This window comes from Protobothrops mucrosquamatus, unplaced genomic scaffold (assembly GCF_001527695.2).
Source record: "Protobothrops mucrosquamatus isolate PMUCROS unplaced genomic scaffold, P.Mucros_1.0 scaffold1123, whole genome shotgun sequence".
NCBI classification, from domain to species: domain Eukaryota; kingdom Metazoa; phylum Chordata; class Lepidosauria; order Squamata; family Viperidae; genus Protobothrops; species Protobothrops mucrosquamatus.
The window spans coordinates 3,358-18,014 of record NW_015387341.1 but is presented as its reverse complement, the minus strand read 5'-3'; the positions used below and the strand labels follow the sequence as shown (position 1 = coordinate 18,014).

General features: G+C 49.7%; 2 protein-coding genes across 2 annotated transcripts in view; one reads left to right on the top strand and one right to left on the bottom strand.

Moving 5' to 3' along the window:
• The window catches only part of CEP104 (centrosomal protein 104), an 8,689-nt gene extending 3,200 nt beyond the window's left edge, over positions 1 to 5,489 (bottom strand). The window contains exons 1-12 of the mRNA XM_015820358.1: positions 5,377 to 5,489; positions 5,067 to 5,240; positions 4,435 to 4,573; positions 4,139 to 4,201; positions 3,900 to 3,976; positions 3,618 to 3,786; positions 3,107 to 3,265; positions 2,528 to 2,764; positions 1,882 to 2,085; positions 1,256 to 1,423; positions 842 to 1,015; positions 438 to 614 (exon numbers count right to left, since the gene is read on the bottom strand). Of these exons, the coding sequence (XP_015675844.1) occupies positions 438 to 614; positions 842 to 1,015; positions 1,256 to 1,423; positions 1,882 to 2,085; positions 2,528 to 2,764; positions 3,107 to 3,265; positions 3,618 to 3,786; positions 3,900 to 3,976; positions 4,139 to 4,201; positions 4,435 to 4,573; positions 5,067 to 5,240; positions 5,377 to 5,489 (1,854 nt within the window). The remainder of the gene's footprint in view (positions 1 to 437; positions 615 to 841; positions 1,016 to 1,255; positions 1,424 to 1,881; positions 2,086 to 2,527; positions 2,765 to 3,106; positions 3,266 to 3,617; positions 3,787 to 3,899; positions 3,977 to 4,138; positions 4,202 to 4,434; positions 4,574 to 5,066; positions 5,241 to 5,376) is intronic.
• A 1,204-nt stretch (positions 5,490 to 6,693) lies between these two features.
• DFFB (DNA fragmentation factor subunit beta) lies at positions 6,694 to 9,748 on the top strand. Its single transcript, XM_015820381.1, has 7 exons — positions 6,694 to 6,798; positions 6,912 to 7,041; positions 7,448 to 7,636; positions 7,845 to 7,924; positions 8,163 to 8,333; positions 9,001 to 9,101; positions 9,253 to 9,748. The coding sequence occupies exons 1-7, from the start codon at positions 6,694 to 6,696 to the stop codon at positions 9,572 to 9,574; spliced, it is 1,098 nt and encodes a 365-aa protein (XP_015675867.1). The 3' UTR covers positions 9,575 to 9,748.
• Positions 9,749 to 14,657: the final 4,909 nt, after the last annotated feature.

The following is a 14,657-nucleotide window of genomic DNA, read 5'->3' as shown; positions in this document are numbered from 1 at the left end:
GGGAGGAAGACATGCACTGGGACCTCAAGATATGCCCTAGTGATGTGGTACCCAAAGTTCCTCAAGCCTGGCAACTTGAAGATATGTGGACTTCAACTCCCAATTTTAACGCATTTCTTTTGACGTGTATCCTCATTGTGGCTGGGTTACTCTCTTATAATCCCTTTCTCTCCGATCTCTCCCACTCCGGTGGATGGGAGGAAAAAAAAATGAGCCTGCTGGCTGGCTGGCTGGGAAATTCTGGGAGTTGAAGCCCACACATCTTCAAGCTGGAGGAACACCGGTTGTTAAGTGTCCCAAAAAAGGAGAGATTTGGTTGAGGTGGGATGCAAAGAATGAAAACAGAAAGCCTGTGTTACATTTTACAGGAAAAGTCCTGTATCTGGCTCAAATCTGGGAACAAACTGTGGGAGGTTATAGGACCCCCGAGTTCTTACTCGCATGACGTTATCGACCGTGAAGCCGGAGTTCTCGGTGCCCAGGTGTTTCAGCAAGCGTTCCACCAGCTCCACCTGGCTCATGGCGAGGTGTGTGGGGCAGTGGGGCCTCAGGGGCTGCACCAGGTGGGTAGGGATGATCTGCAGAGGCTTCACTTCGTTGCAAAGGGCCATCTCCTGCAAAGAGGCAGGGCACCTTACTGATTTATTCAGAAAATCCAAATACAAAATCCAAAAGGAAAAAAAAAAAACGTTAACAGAGAAAAAACTAGGCAAGGACGTAAAAAATAAAATAAAATGGAAATGTCAGTAAAAGACGAGTCTCTGGCCACATTAGGGATGGAATGGCAGCCAACCGGCTGCAGAGTCGCCATCCCGCAGAGTTTCCCTGCAGGTAGACTCACCTGGATGAAGTTGGCGGAGGCCGTCCGAAGGCGGGCCGAGGAGTCCCCCGTGCGGGACAGGAGGTTGGGGAAGGCCCTCTCCAGGCAGAAAACGGTCTCCTGCTTGCCCAGTTTGTGCTTGGGGATGTACTGCGTGATGCTCATTTTCAGGAGCTTTAAGGAGGCGTGGAAAACCTGCCGCGTTTGAAGAGAGGGGGACAAGAGAGCAGCAACACAGAACCCTCCAGGTGAGCCGTTTTCAGTTTTGAAGGAACCTCAACCAGCTGCTTTTCTTCCTCGCGTCGGCTGGAAGCGGGACGCAGGAGACCAGAGGGCGGGGCAGAGCTTTGGGGAACCGGGGGGGAGGGTGGGATAAAGAGCCCCTATCCAGGTGACCCCAACCCTCTCGGCCGCCCAGTTTTTGCCTTCCCTCACCGAAGAGACGATATCTTTGATGGCCCTCACGGCGAGGAAGACAGCCCCCCGGAGCATGTTCTTCAGCTCCTCCTTGGGGGTGCTGGTGGGAGCCTCGGTCATCTTCTTGTAGATGGCCAGCAACGAGTCCTCGCGATACGACCAGGTTTTGGAGTAGGCGCCGGCCACCTGGGCAAAGCAAGGCGGGAAGGAAGGAGAGGGGCCTGGCGGGAGACCGATAGCTGCCCTTCCGCCGGCCGAGGATGGCTCCTTCCCTCGCTTCTATAGGGAGTCCTCCACTTACGGCCATTCAGAGTTACAACGGCCCAGGAGAAGCGAGTTAGGGCCGCGTTTCGCACTTACAAACCCTGCAGCGTCCCCCGGGGTCACGCAATCAAAATCCAGACCCTTGGCAACTGGTTCATATTTATGACGGTCGCATAAAGGGGGTCGCGTGATCCCCTTTTCGACATTTCCGACCGACAAAATCAACGGGGAGGCCAGATTCACTTCACAGCCTGTGGGTGTGGCTCCCTGACTGGGCCCTGGGGGTGCTCTGGGTCACCCCCTCCCGTCCCCCCTCCCGTCCCAAAGTCCAAGAGCTCCGGACGCCCCTCCCCCTGACCCTCGACCTCCTCCCTCTTTACCAGCATTTCCCCGAAGACGTCGATGGAGGCGCTGGCCTCCCGCAGGGCCTTCTCGGTCAGAGGCTCCGGATCGCCCACCGCCCCGCTCCTGGCCGTGTCCCCGGCCTCTTCCTCGGTCATCTCGGGCTCTAGCAAGGGAAAGCTCTCCTCCTGCTGTCGGCGGATGGCCGGGAGGGGCCGCTCGTCGTAAGGTAAGAACTCGACCTGGGAGAGAAGGGCCCAGCGGTCAAAGCTGGCGGCCGTAGAGCGTCCCTCCTCAGTTGGAGGCCCTCCGGGGTGCAGCTCCCAGAATCCCCCCCAACGGCACTCTCGAAGGAGTCGGGCAGGCGTGGCAACCAACGTGGGAAGGGGCCACGTTTGCACAGAGCGAGAACGGGAGGGGTGGCGGGGTTGTGTCTCTAGGGCTGGAGATGTGAAGGTCAGGAGAATTCTGTGGGAAAAGGTCTCCCGCTGGAGAATTTGGTATTTGAGGAGAGGAGGAAGGAAAGAGATGAAGAAGGAAGGGTAAAAAGGAAAGAAGGAAGAAGAGTGAAAGATAAAAGGAAAAGAAGGAAGAGAGAAAAGGAAAGGAAAGAGGAGGGAAGGAAGGGGCGTGGCTAAGGAAAGGGGGCGGGAGAAGCAGGACCGAGAGCCGACCCAAACTTACGCTGATCTTCGGGAAGGCCTCTGCAGCGTTGGGAGCCGCCCATGCCAGCGGGGGAGAGAAGGCCTGAGAAGGGGCCGGCTCAGGCGAGGGGACTTCGGGGGGCTTCTCGGGGGGCAAGGAGGCGGGGCTCTCTGGCTCGGCTTTCTCCCGCCAGGGGGACGGCAGGGGCTTCTTCTGCTGGAGGGTCGTGGTGGGCTGAGCCACAGGCTCTAGTGGCAGGTCAGGTAGCCGTCGGATCTGAGTGTATGAGAGAAATCCGTTCGTTCGTTTGAGAACGGAAAGATTGCAGAGAAGGGGATTAGAAGAGAGTAAGCAAGCCACAATGGGGATACACATCAAAAGGAATGCATTAGAGTTGGGAGTTGAAGTCCACACATCTTCACGTTGCCAAGGTTGAGAAACTCTGATCTAAAATAACTATGGGCCTACAATATCCTACAACTCCCCAACCTCTGACCTAGTCTTGGGAGAGAAGAACAGTTTTTAATGGGGGTGGGTTTTTTTAAGCGGGTGGGGGGTTCCCAAGGGTCAGCTTCCCAGAGGCGCTTAGGGATTCCTTCCTGGGGATATTCCACTTACCGCGAGATCTGGGTCCAAGAGGTTATGAAGCTCCAACTGCTGGTAGACCTTGACACGATAGTCTTCCATCTGCTGCTTCTTCTGCTTGGCCAAGTCGTAGTCCTCCCTCTTGACGGCACACCGTTTCTCCACCTCGTAGCGTCCCAGCCGCTCCCCGACCTGCAACACGAGCCCGGAGTGGTTCAATTGGTCATAGCAGAGAAAACTTCTAAAGCACGGAGCAAGTGATGTCCAACGGAGAAAATGAATAATTAAATGAGTGGATTGGGCATCGCTGCCACAGCCATTCATCCAATGTACACGCAAAGACAGGTAAAACTAGACCAATCTTGGTTTAAGGAACCTGGTTACCCCAGTCCAACAAGCAGAACCTTTGATATTCAACAGGGAACAATCCTTCACAAATTGTGCATGTCCAAGAGAACGAGAAAGGAAGGACCTCAAGGCAGCTGAGTCCCTTTCCACCTCTCCCTGTGGGACCCCTTCCCCACCCTCCTTCAGCTCCTGCTACCTTCTGCAGATCTGCGATGGCTTGTTTGAGCTTCTTGGCGTGATCGTAGTGTTCCTGGCGCACCGCTTCATGCTTCTTCTCGTCCAGCTTGCGAATGATCTGGGCCACTTCCGGATCCTGGTACATGTCAAAGGCCAGATCATCCAGTGGAGAAATGGCGTCGGCCTTCCTGGAATGAAGGGGAGAATGGCAGTTTGGGACGTTGCCATGAGCACGGCCGTTGGGAGGGAGGAAGGGAAGGAAAATGGCCACGGAGAGGCGTCCAAGTTAGGCCGTCCTCACCCAGGGTAGCTCCCGTCCAAGGCCGAGTCATCCGAATTGCTCCCGAGATAATGGTCGATCAGCTTCTCCCTGGAAGACTTGGAAACAAAACAACAACGAATAGAATTTTTGGCTGGAATGGGCACAACGTGGGTGAATGACACCAACACTTAAATATACAACAACAACAAAAATAGAGCTGGAAGGGACCTTGGAGGTCTTCTAGTCCAACCCCCCCCCTCCAAATTTCCCACACTAACCTGGCTGTTCTCAGGGCTCAGATCTGCAGGTTCCCCAATGATATTTATTGCCACCAGGGCAACCTGGAAAAACAAGACAGACCCAGTTGGGAGGGTCTGCTGGGATTCTGGAAAAAAACACCCCCCTCCAGTTTACCAAAAGCGTCAGAGATTAAATTTACAGCCAATTTTTTTTTTTTTGAGAAAAAAATCTTCCTCAGGATCCAGAAGGTGAGGGACGGCTTTTTTTAAAGCACAGATAGGGAAGTTATTCTAAGCTGCTCCCATTAACCATCTTGGGTTTGAATTTGTTTTACCTGGCTGTACAGATTGTACCGATTGGCGTAGCTTTTGTGGAAAGTCAACTTTAAATATTGTCCGACTGCATCCACGTAGACGGATTTCAACTCCCGGGCCCGGTAGCTGGTCTTTTCATTATCGGAAAGGGAGACATAACTGTAGAAGGGGGGGGGGGGAGAAAGAGGTTTAATGCAGATTATATTCTACAAGTATTGTGAACCCTTTGGCTCTGCTGGATTATCACCTGCCTTCAAAAGCTCAATATTTTTCTCTTCTAAGAAAAAAGATGCCTGGAGTGAATTAGTCAGCTGCCAATACAGAAGGTTTGTGTGGGCGTGTTGGATGAACCTCTGTCTTTTTCACAGACACCCTAAATTTAAAATTATTAGCTTGAAATCCTAAGTTATCCACAAATTCTCTCTCAAGTTCCAGAGGAAAGGAGACCAAACAGAGGGTTAATCAGCCTGTCAAACATGTCTCTGCAGCTGCTTATTTGGAATTACACCTTGCTTTTATAGTTAGTTTGATCTGGAATCAGCGACGGAGCTGGGCAGCTCCCAGGTGCCCACTGACCTCCTGCTTCTGCTGGGTGATCCCTGAGGGACATAGGCAGGAATACCGACACATCTCAAGAGAAGTAAAAGCTCACCCCAGCCTTTGGAATCGTTCCGATTTATAGGGCGCAAAATAATCGGGCAGGTTTTCGCTGATGTAGAACTCAATTTTGCTGGAGATCATATACTGGTGAGCCAGGAGCTGCAGCTTTCGAATTCGGCACCGTTCCACCATCTGGAGGACTATTTCTTGGGGATACTGGCAGAGTCTGAAAATAAAGAAAAAGGGAGGCCTTTGATTTCCCATGCCAGGGTTGAAATGGAGGGAATATTATATTACACTCGATGACCAGGGGAAGGAAGGAAGGAAGGAAGGAAAATATCTAGAATTTCTCGGAGCCTGACCTTGATGACCTCCATCCGTTGACCGTTGGCGCGTGAACCATCAGTTCCTTGGCACTGAAGCCATCCTCATGTCCGGATGAACTTATAACAATGAACCCAATCTTGTGTGGCATCCTGTCCTCTTCGGCTAACTGGGAAGAAAGGAGAGCCAAGTTTTTGTAAAAGAACGGATTTCTCATCAGCAAAGAATACAGCGTTTTAACTTCATGCTCCGAACGCAAGCAACTCTGAAAGTTAGTCAAAGGCATTTACTGTCTTTTATTTACTGATTTTATTTAATTGATTTATACAACTGCTCAACTCAACAAGCGGCTGTGGGAAACCGTGTTAAAAATAAAAACAAAAACAAACAGGCATTGGGGCCCTTCATACACCTGGGGCTACGGGCCTGGGCACATGTATTTGGATATTATTAGGGGTCACCCAGAAGTGCTTTGAAGATGTAAGTTATTGACATGTTCTGCCCTCCGTCTCAATAAATGACTCTGGGTAGCTACAGAAATCCAAATTTTTTTTTGCTCCTACTGGGTTTGCATGCACAAATGCTTTGCATGTTTTGGAATGGCATGCTTTGCATGTGGCTCTGCTTGCATTCACGCGTGTTTTGCATGTATTGGAGAGGCATATTTGCATGCAGATGCTTTGCATGTATGGGAACGGCATGTTTTGCATGCACGTGAGTTTTGCATGCATTAGGTTGACATCCTGCGCTCGCATGCATGTCGTGTCCCCCTCACCCCCCCAGCCCGGCTTCCCCGCCGCCCACCTGGAGCCGATCCGTCCGTCGCGGCAGGCGGGGGCGGCCTCTTCTGCTCGCTCGTCCTTCACCACCATGAAAAGGCCTGCGGGGGGGGGGGACAGCTCGCTTTGACTGGCTCCGCTCGGGCCCGGCGATGCCTCCCCCCGTCCCCGCTAAGAAGAGCCATAATAGTAATAAGACAACAACCCCCCCCCCCGCTTTCTTAGCCCCCCTCCCCGCTGTCCCCATCTAGTCGCGGGCAGTCCCACCGGCCCCCGGCCCCGGGAGAGGCCCCGCCCCAAGGGAGTCCCCCCCAGCCCCCGCGGTTGGAGGGGAGCCGGAGAGAAGCCCACCCCCCTCCTACTTTATTCCGGCTCCATCACTAGGGCTTCTGTTCCCCTAGCAACCGCTGCGACTCGACTGCGCAGGCGCGAGCGCGGCGGCACAGTGACGGCCGGCGGGAAGGGAAGGACGAGCGAGCGAGCGAGCGAGAAGCGGATGCTTCTGACGTCACGTCCGGTGACGGAGCCGCCCGGCCAATCGGAGCGCAGGAGGCGCCGGGCGCTGTTTCCGGCGCGATGGCGGCCAAGGCCTTCAAAGTGCGGACGGGGCCCGGAGGGCGCAAATACGGGCTGGCGGCCAGGAGCCTCCCGGAGCTGCTGCGCAAGGCCTGCCGGCTGGAGGTGGGCGGGCGGGCAGGCGAGGCGGGCCGGGAGGAGGAAGAAGAAGGGGTGGCCGCCGCCGGATCTCTGCCTGGGCACCGCTTCCCTTGACGGGCTTTTCCGCTTCCCCACAGCCTCCCTCGGTGGCGGGCTGCCGGCTCGGCCGCTACGAGGATGGCGTCGAAGTCAGCGAGGAGGCTTTCCGCGCCCTGCCCGAGGACGCCGAGCTGATCCTGCTGCGCCCTGGGGAGGAGTGGAGCGGATGTGAGTGGGGGGGGACACACAAACACACACACACACAACTCACAACAAGGCCCCTGCCTCCTCTTCCACCCAGTCCCAAGTAGGGTTGGTTTCTAGCGCTGCTAGAAATTTAGAAAAAAAAACCCCTTCCCTTGATGAGGACTAGTGCCTTGACTGTCTCCGCGAATGCCACCCTGAGGAGTAGCAACTTGACGTACAAGGAAATGTGCAAACCTCAAAGATTCTTTTACATATACGTATACGTGTGTGCGTGTGTATAATATATATTATGTACAATATATATATATACAATATATATGTATACACACACACAGATGCATATAAATACAGACACACACACACATTGTCCTTACCATCTGCCAGAAGGAATAATTGTTGCTTTTCCCCGCTCCTTTCCTCCCTGCAGACGTCGGCGAGATCGAGCGCTTCCTGAGCACTTTTTCCAGCTGCTCCTCCGGCGTCGTCCGCGCAGCTCAGGGGCTCCTGTCGGGCGAGGAGGCTCCTAAGCGGTGCAGGTTGCTGGCTGACCTGATTCAAAACCTCAACGAAAACATTTCTGCAGAAAGCAGGAAGGAAGACGAGACGTGGTTTGAAGGTCAGTTCTGAGCTGACGTTTTCTGACTCTGCCTGGTCTATGGGTGAACAAATGCTCAGGATGTCAAAAGAGTTTTGGGAAGCACAGCCTTAAGGACTAGAAACTTGACAATCCCACTCAGCTTTGCAATGTTTCCTACTACTGAGGCTCCAAGAGCCTTTTTGGGGAAAGCAGGGGACTGATGGAATTCGTTTCCCACCATTCCTAGGGGTTGAATCTCGGTTTAAGACCAAGTCCAGTTACATGCGCCATAGTTGTGAGAGCAGAATCCGTGGATACATGAAAGAGGTAAACATGGCTTGCAAAACTCCCTATCCGGTCTTTCTTTTGACCTTAGATTCTTGGAGGCAAAGTCTGCCTTCACAATACCTAACAAACCGTGGTTTATGCTTTCACCATTCGCACCCAGGGTTTGAATTAGCACCTCGGTTTGCAAAAATCACTGTGAAGTTTGCTTTTGGGAGCAGACTGGCAAGGACGCTCAACATCTTAAACATCTTTAAAGCTTGTGTTTCTCCTGCCAAAGGTTGGGGCTTACATTTCCGCTGTCCCTCCCGCCCTCCAAAGGAAATTCAGCGGGATCGCTGAAGCCATGCTGGAGAAGCTGAAGTTGGAAAAATATAATGGCTTTTATTTCGACCGGAAGGAAGAGACCAAGTGCCGTCTCTGCACACCGGAAGGCTGGTTCCCTTGCCAAGTAAGTTGCAGGAAAATCGAAGCCAGTGGACGAAGCAAAGGCATTAAGCGTTTCTACTTCCCTTTCCGAGTGGCATTGACTGGTTCACCCTTCCCGAAGTTGAACCTTGAGTCAGGCATCGCAGGAAGTATGGGGGAGTGGGAGGGTCTTTCAGGCTGGTGCCCACCAGCACGTGGCTGGCTTTACAGAGAGGCAAACTACCCCCAGAGATCAGGGTGATCCCTGATCTCCCTTCCTTCCGCCGCGCCCTTAAGACATGGTTATTCCAGCTTGCGGGACTGGCCTAGGGGAAAACTTTTAGAGGGGGTTTTAATTATAATTTTAATTAGACCAATTATGAATATTTCCCTTTTAATTAACTTTTAAATTTGTAGTTTGATATTCTTTGTATTTTTTGTATTTTTTATCCGGTTGTTAGCCGCCCTGAGTCCGCAAGGAGAAGGGTGGGATATAAATTTAAAAAATAAAATAAATAAATAAATAAAATAAAATAAACTACCCCACATATAGTGACGGTGCCAAAATAAAACCTACAGTTTTCGGCTTAACAACAACTCATTCAAATAGTCTTAAGTCCCTTTTTTCAGTGCCGGTGACACAGTCACTAAACAAATTGTTGTAAGTTGAGGACTGCCTGTATTCAGCTTTGTGTGCCCTTTGGCTGCAGGGCCCCTTTGACACCGAAGACTGCTCCCGGAGACACTCCATCAACCCTTACGGGAACAAAGAAAGCCGAATCCTGTTCAGCACCTGGAACCTCGACCACATGTGAGTCTGGAACGCAATTCCCCCCCCTTTTTTTTTGTGGCCACGGACCCCCTCACACAGCACCGATTTGGCGCTAGTCCTCAAGATGTTATAAATACCCCTGGGTTAACATCAAGGGAGTGAAATTACTTAATCTTCTTTTCTGTTTCAGAATTGAGAAGAAACGGGTGATCCTTCCCACCTTAGCGGAGGCCGTGAAAGGCTGCGACGGGAAGGAAGTTGACTGGGAATATTTTTACCGGCTCTTGTTCACCACGGATAATTTGAAACTGGTGCACATTGTGTGCCACAAGAAAACGGTCCACAACCTCGGCTGCGACCGAAGAAAAATCTACCGTAAACGAAAGACCGGCTGGAAGAACAGGCTTCCTTGCAGCCACACCCCAAGCACCCGGGTTCAAATGTCAAAAACGAAACGAAAAACTGACACCAAACTTTCCAAAAATAGGACAATGAAAAAAAACACCCTATAGCCAGCAAGGGGTCTGCTTAACGGCTGTGCCGTTTGCTTAATGACTGCTGTAAAAGAGGTTGTAAAGTCAGGTGGACTCACAAGATGACCTGCTTTATGACCGTCACTGTGAACAAAATTGCAGGGAATTATCTGTCTAGAAATTTTGCGTGGCCAGGGAGCCACTTTTGTTATTTAAATGATTGTTTTTACTCCATTTTTTAAAAGATTGAAACTAAAAAAATAAGATTTTTTAAAAATTAAATAAAAAAATGATGATGAATATTGTGGTTTGTCTTTTTCTTACCTTTTCTTACCTTCTATTCATTAAAGGCCACAATCTGGTAGCCACGTTTGCTAAATGGAAGGTCCTAAATTGAGGACTGCTGCTTATACTTCTCTAACCGGTCTACCAATTTGCTGTTTGGGGAAGTGTGTCCACCCTGCAGGTTTGTTGTAGACTTCTCTTTCTAAGCCCCAACACCCCCTTTTTGCAAAACAGCCTGTGTTTGCCTTGGCAGAGGTTTTTGTGTTGAAAGAGCAAAAATCAATAAAAATGCTATTAGCAAGGATTTGTTTTGCCTTCCAAAACTCCTCGTAGAAATTGCTCCATCCTTTTACAAGCAAAGGGGGGGTGGAATCCTTTTTTTTTAACCCCAAGGAATGAAGTCATTCTCTCCCTTGTGAAACGTTTATAATTGAGAGATGCTTTTAAAAAGCTGGAAGGGACAAAATAATAATAATAATAAAAAAAAACCCCGAAGGGAACGAAGAAATGCAAACTTGGCTGATCATCAAACATCGGCCTGGCCTTGGTTCAATCAAGAGTTGAAAACGAGGCTCTTATTTCACCGAGAATATAAAATCAGAACATGGAAAGTAGAATGACAGGGCTGGAAGGGACCTTGGAGGCCTTCTACTCCAACCCCTGCTCAAGCAGGAGACCTTATCCCATTCTGGATAAATGGAGGTCCAGGCTCTTCCGGGTTGCTGAAAGCAGAAAACTTCGAATTTGAGTGTTTTGAAATTAGGGATTGCCAAGAACCACGATGGGAAGCAGGAAGATGGTCAAGTATTTTTTACCAGCAGATGGCAACCATAGCCCAGAAATGAAAGGGCTGGCTTTTTTTTTTTCTTCTTCCCCTTTCCAGGTCCTTTTTCCTAGTTTAATCTAGCCTTCATCCCTCCTAGGTCTCTGCCCATCTAGACAAGCCAGCATTACATCTTGGCTAAAGAAAACCACAATGAGAAGCGAAGAATGTCAGAACAGACACAAGGAAGGCTTCCTTCCTTCCTTCCTTCCTTCCTTCCTTCCTTCCTTCCTTCCTCCCCATCTAATCGCTGGGAAGATGCAGAACTGTTTTTTAGGGAAGGATTCAAAGCTGGCAAAGGTCCAGGAGGGCCAAGATTCAGCCCTGGACTCCGGGACTATTTGGCCTTCTGAAAAGGCTGCTGGGCGTGGAGGGAAGTTGCTGCTCCACTAAAACTGAAGAAAGAGTGGAGCTGCTGTGCTTTGGCCGTGACGCCAGCCGAAGGAAAGCAGAGTTTGTGTGTGTTTTTGCATGGGCAGCCTCTGATTTGGAGATGATGCTGGTTTTATGGGTTGCCTCAAATAAACTCAGCCCCAGTCTTGGGGGGGGAGAGAAGCTGCTCCAGGGAAAGCAGAACAAAACCCAACATGACAGGCTTAAAATGACTCAGCACACACAGACACACACACACACACACACACACACTTTCAACTGTAGTTCTACTGTATTTCTCCCCCAGACAGTTGCCCCACTTCTCTGAAAGTCTTGCTTCTTTCCTTTCTTTCCTTTTTAATTTTTTCCTCTTTTCTTTCTTCCTTCCTTCCTTCCTTCCTTCCTTCCTTCCTTCCTTCCTTCCTTCCTTCCTTCCTTCCTTCCTTCCCCTTTTCCTCTTCCTCCCTGTTCTCCCTTCCTCTCTCAAAATAGCCAAAGCTCCTCAATTTCCCTAACCTAATGCCAAGCCCCCCTCTTCTATATTGGGGAGATGTCATGACACTCATTGTGGGGGAGCCCTCTCGCCCTCTCTCAGACCAATATAGCCTTTCGGCCACCCCTTCCCTGCAGGAGAAGCCTCTCCTAGGAGCCATTAAAAGGGACATTCCCCCTTCGGCCATTGGACAATTAAAAAGAGACACACAGGGGGGGGCGAGGTCTCCAGAAGGACTCTGGTGGGATAAAACCCAAATTTTTGGACCCTGCTGCAAAGGGAAATGCTAATTTTTAAGGCTCTCCTTCATACCTTGGCAGGTGTCCCCTCCTTTTGCAGAGTGCCAATTTAGGGGGTGCCCCGCTTGCAGAAAAGAGCAAACCCCTTGCATTATTGACCGGCAATTTCTTTGGGGAGTGGGATGCACATGTTGTGCAAACAGCGCCTGGTCTGGCAGTGGGCAAGGCGCCTGTTTTACAGTCGCCTCATGAAAAATGGAGAGGCTGGGCTGGTTTTGGCGAGTGAAAATGACTTAACCCTGTGTAAAAGCGATGAATATTTGATGCTGGAGTTTATTAAATTTCTACAAGCATCAAGCTGAACACAATGCCCTGTACAGATTTTCCTAAGCTGGAGTGAAGCGAGGATAGAATCAGGGTTTACAGATTGTCTTTGACTCACAACCAAACTGGGACCCAAAATTCCTTTCACTAAGTGAGGCATTTGTTAAGGGACTTTGTTAAATTACTTAGGACCGTTTTTTTTAGCCTTAAGACAATCCCAGCATCTACATGGTCACATAATCAGAATTCAGACACTTGGCAACCTATTTATGAGAGTCGCAGTGTCCCGGGGTCATGTGAATGCTGTTGTAACTTTGAACTATCGCTAAAGTAATTGTTGTAAGTCGAGAACTTCTTGTAATAACCTGGGATTAGAGAGACAAGCTTTTAATCACTTTGGGAAATTTCAAAGACTTAGTTTTTCCCCGTTTGGTGGGTATGGAGGGGGGGGGGAGAGCATGGCAAGTTATACCCACCATTCGCCCTAATTTTCCTGCAAAACAACCTGCCGAAGCCAATTTGGAGAACGGCTCCAGTATAAAAATCACATTTGGCCAGTCCAGATGGCTGAGGTTATAAATTTTATTCTGTTTTTATATTTCCACCCCCCCCCCCTAGGTTATATACCATCCCGTCCTCTTGGCTATTTCAAATAATGGCTTCCTTCATCTTACTTCTCATAATATATAACGCCTCGTGCTGCTGCAATGGGATTGCCAGGCTCATTTGTCACGCAGGCCTCGCTGTGTGTATGTGTGTGTTTTGTGCCTCTTGTTTTTCTGCAGAGCCATCCAGCTGCATTCAAACCTCTCTCTAATTACAAGCATAAAACCTCACATTTGCAGCTCGGGTCCCAGGTTTTCCTTCCGACACGCAGGTATTTTCACGGCAAACAGCGGATTAAGGCAGGTGATGACTTGGGAAGGAAGGGTGCAGGGCCCCTGGGGCCCCCCGTTAATTTAAAACAAATTGTCACTTGCGCAAAGGAGTGGGTTTACGCCTCCGTGTCCGGGGCAGTGGGGGGAAACCGGTGGCAGGCCTCTCTTCCAGTTAAAATGGATGTGATCGATCTCCGGTGTCGCTGGAGATGGTTGAAATCTAATAAACAGCTGTGTTTTCTTTTCCTGAAATTATTTTTGGGGGGAAAAAATGAAGAAAAGGCTTGATGGCTTATTTTTCCACAGATGCAAGGTGGGGAGGTTTTAGAGATTGCTTGCCTTCCAGACCAGGAGATAGCCAGCCATTTGTATCCTCAAGGTGTCTAAAAGGAGATGGATCCATTTTTTAAAATAAATTATACTTTCCTAATAAGTGGCACATTTTCCTCCTCCTCCTCCCTGCAAACCCCATTCCCTTCCAACACTGATCACATTCCCTAATTTGGTAATAAAACGCCTCCCAGGAAAAAGCCAAATCCAGAGAGCCCCAAGGACTCCGTAGTCCATCTCCTTCTCCGCCTTCTCCTGCAGCGAGGATGCTGCAGGATTTTGATTAAGCTGCCTTGCAAAGAGAAGAGACTCATTTTTGAGAGCCGGTGTGCCAAAGGGACCTTAAATATCGCAATGACCTTCTTACTTCGAAGGAGGCCTCCAGATGGGGGACTGTAAGAACGCCTTCTCCAAAAGTCTGTTTTTTTCCCCCCGAAGTGCATCTCTGGCCCAAAATGTCCAGAAACAGCCACCGAGAACCTATTTAAAAATGTATTTTAAAAAATGCTTTCCCAAAATAGACGCCGGTGCAAACAGGATGAATAAGGGAATCCTTGCCAGTAATCGTTTCAGCAAGAGGTCACTAATGGATTTCAACCAAGATTCGGTTGGACAAACTGTTTCAGCTAAAAAGCTTTCCGTTCGAGGCTTCAGGTCACAAAAACGCTACTCTGGGTACTTGTTTTTCCTGTCCTTAAAAACAGGTCCAGGGCTTTTAATTCTCCATTTAATTCTGATTTTCTTTTGAGGCTTTGTCTCCGCGGTGAACTTTGTATAGAAATTTTTGGGTTGGCTTCTGATCTGATTGACTTGGATTTTAAATCCTGGGCAGTTTATGGACACAACCGAGTGGTTTTCTGCAACAGTAGAGCTGGGATCTCCTTATCCTAGATTCGCAAGGGAGAATTTGCTCAGGGCAAGTTTTGTTCCTCTGGGGATGCCCCAGATCCATTTCACTCCAGATTTTTGATTTTGTAAGGAGCCACACAGTCCAGGATTCTGTGTGAAGGTTGCTTGTTGGGTTTTAAGGGCAACTGGGCCATTTCTTTCTCCAGAAATCTGCTCTTGTTGGAAAGTTGTCACTTCCTATTATGTCGACTCCCTTCCCAGCTCCGCTTGCTTCCTCTCTCTCTCTCCCTGGAACAATTTGCCAGATCCTAAATAAACTCATCAATTCCATGATCCCCGATAAATCTTCATTACCACACACTTCAGCGGCTGCTCCGAATGTTTCTCCTCTGCCTTGATCAGTCCCCAATTGACTGTTTATTTGTGCTCGGATTGAGGAGTTAATATTTTACATCTAGTAAACCATGCACCCTAGATTTTATTATGGACCGAAAGTGGGGGGGGGAATCCCACCAGGAATTACAGATAG

Excerpts from the sequence above, each read along its gene's own strand:
- DFFB (XM_015820381.1), top strand. The coding sequence starts at position 6,694 with ATGGCGGCCAAGGCCTTCAAAGTGCGGACGGGGCCCGGAGGGCGCAAA. Across the intron at positions 6,799-6,911 it reads GCAAGGCCTGCCGGCTGGAG|CCTCCCTCGGTGGCGGGCTG; the intron begins GTGGGCGGGCGG and ends GCTTCCCCACAG. Across the intron at positions 7,925-8,162 it reads TCCGTGGATACATGAAAGAG|GTTGGGGCTTACATTTCCGC; the intron begins GTAAACATGGCT and ends CTCCTGCCAAAG.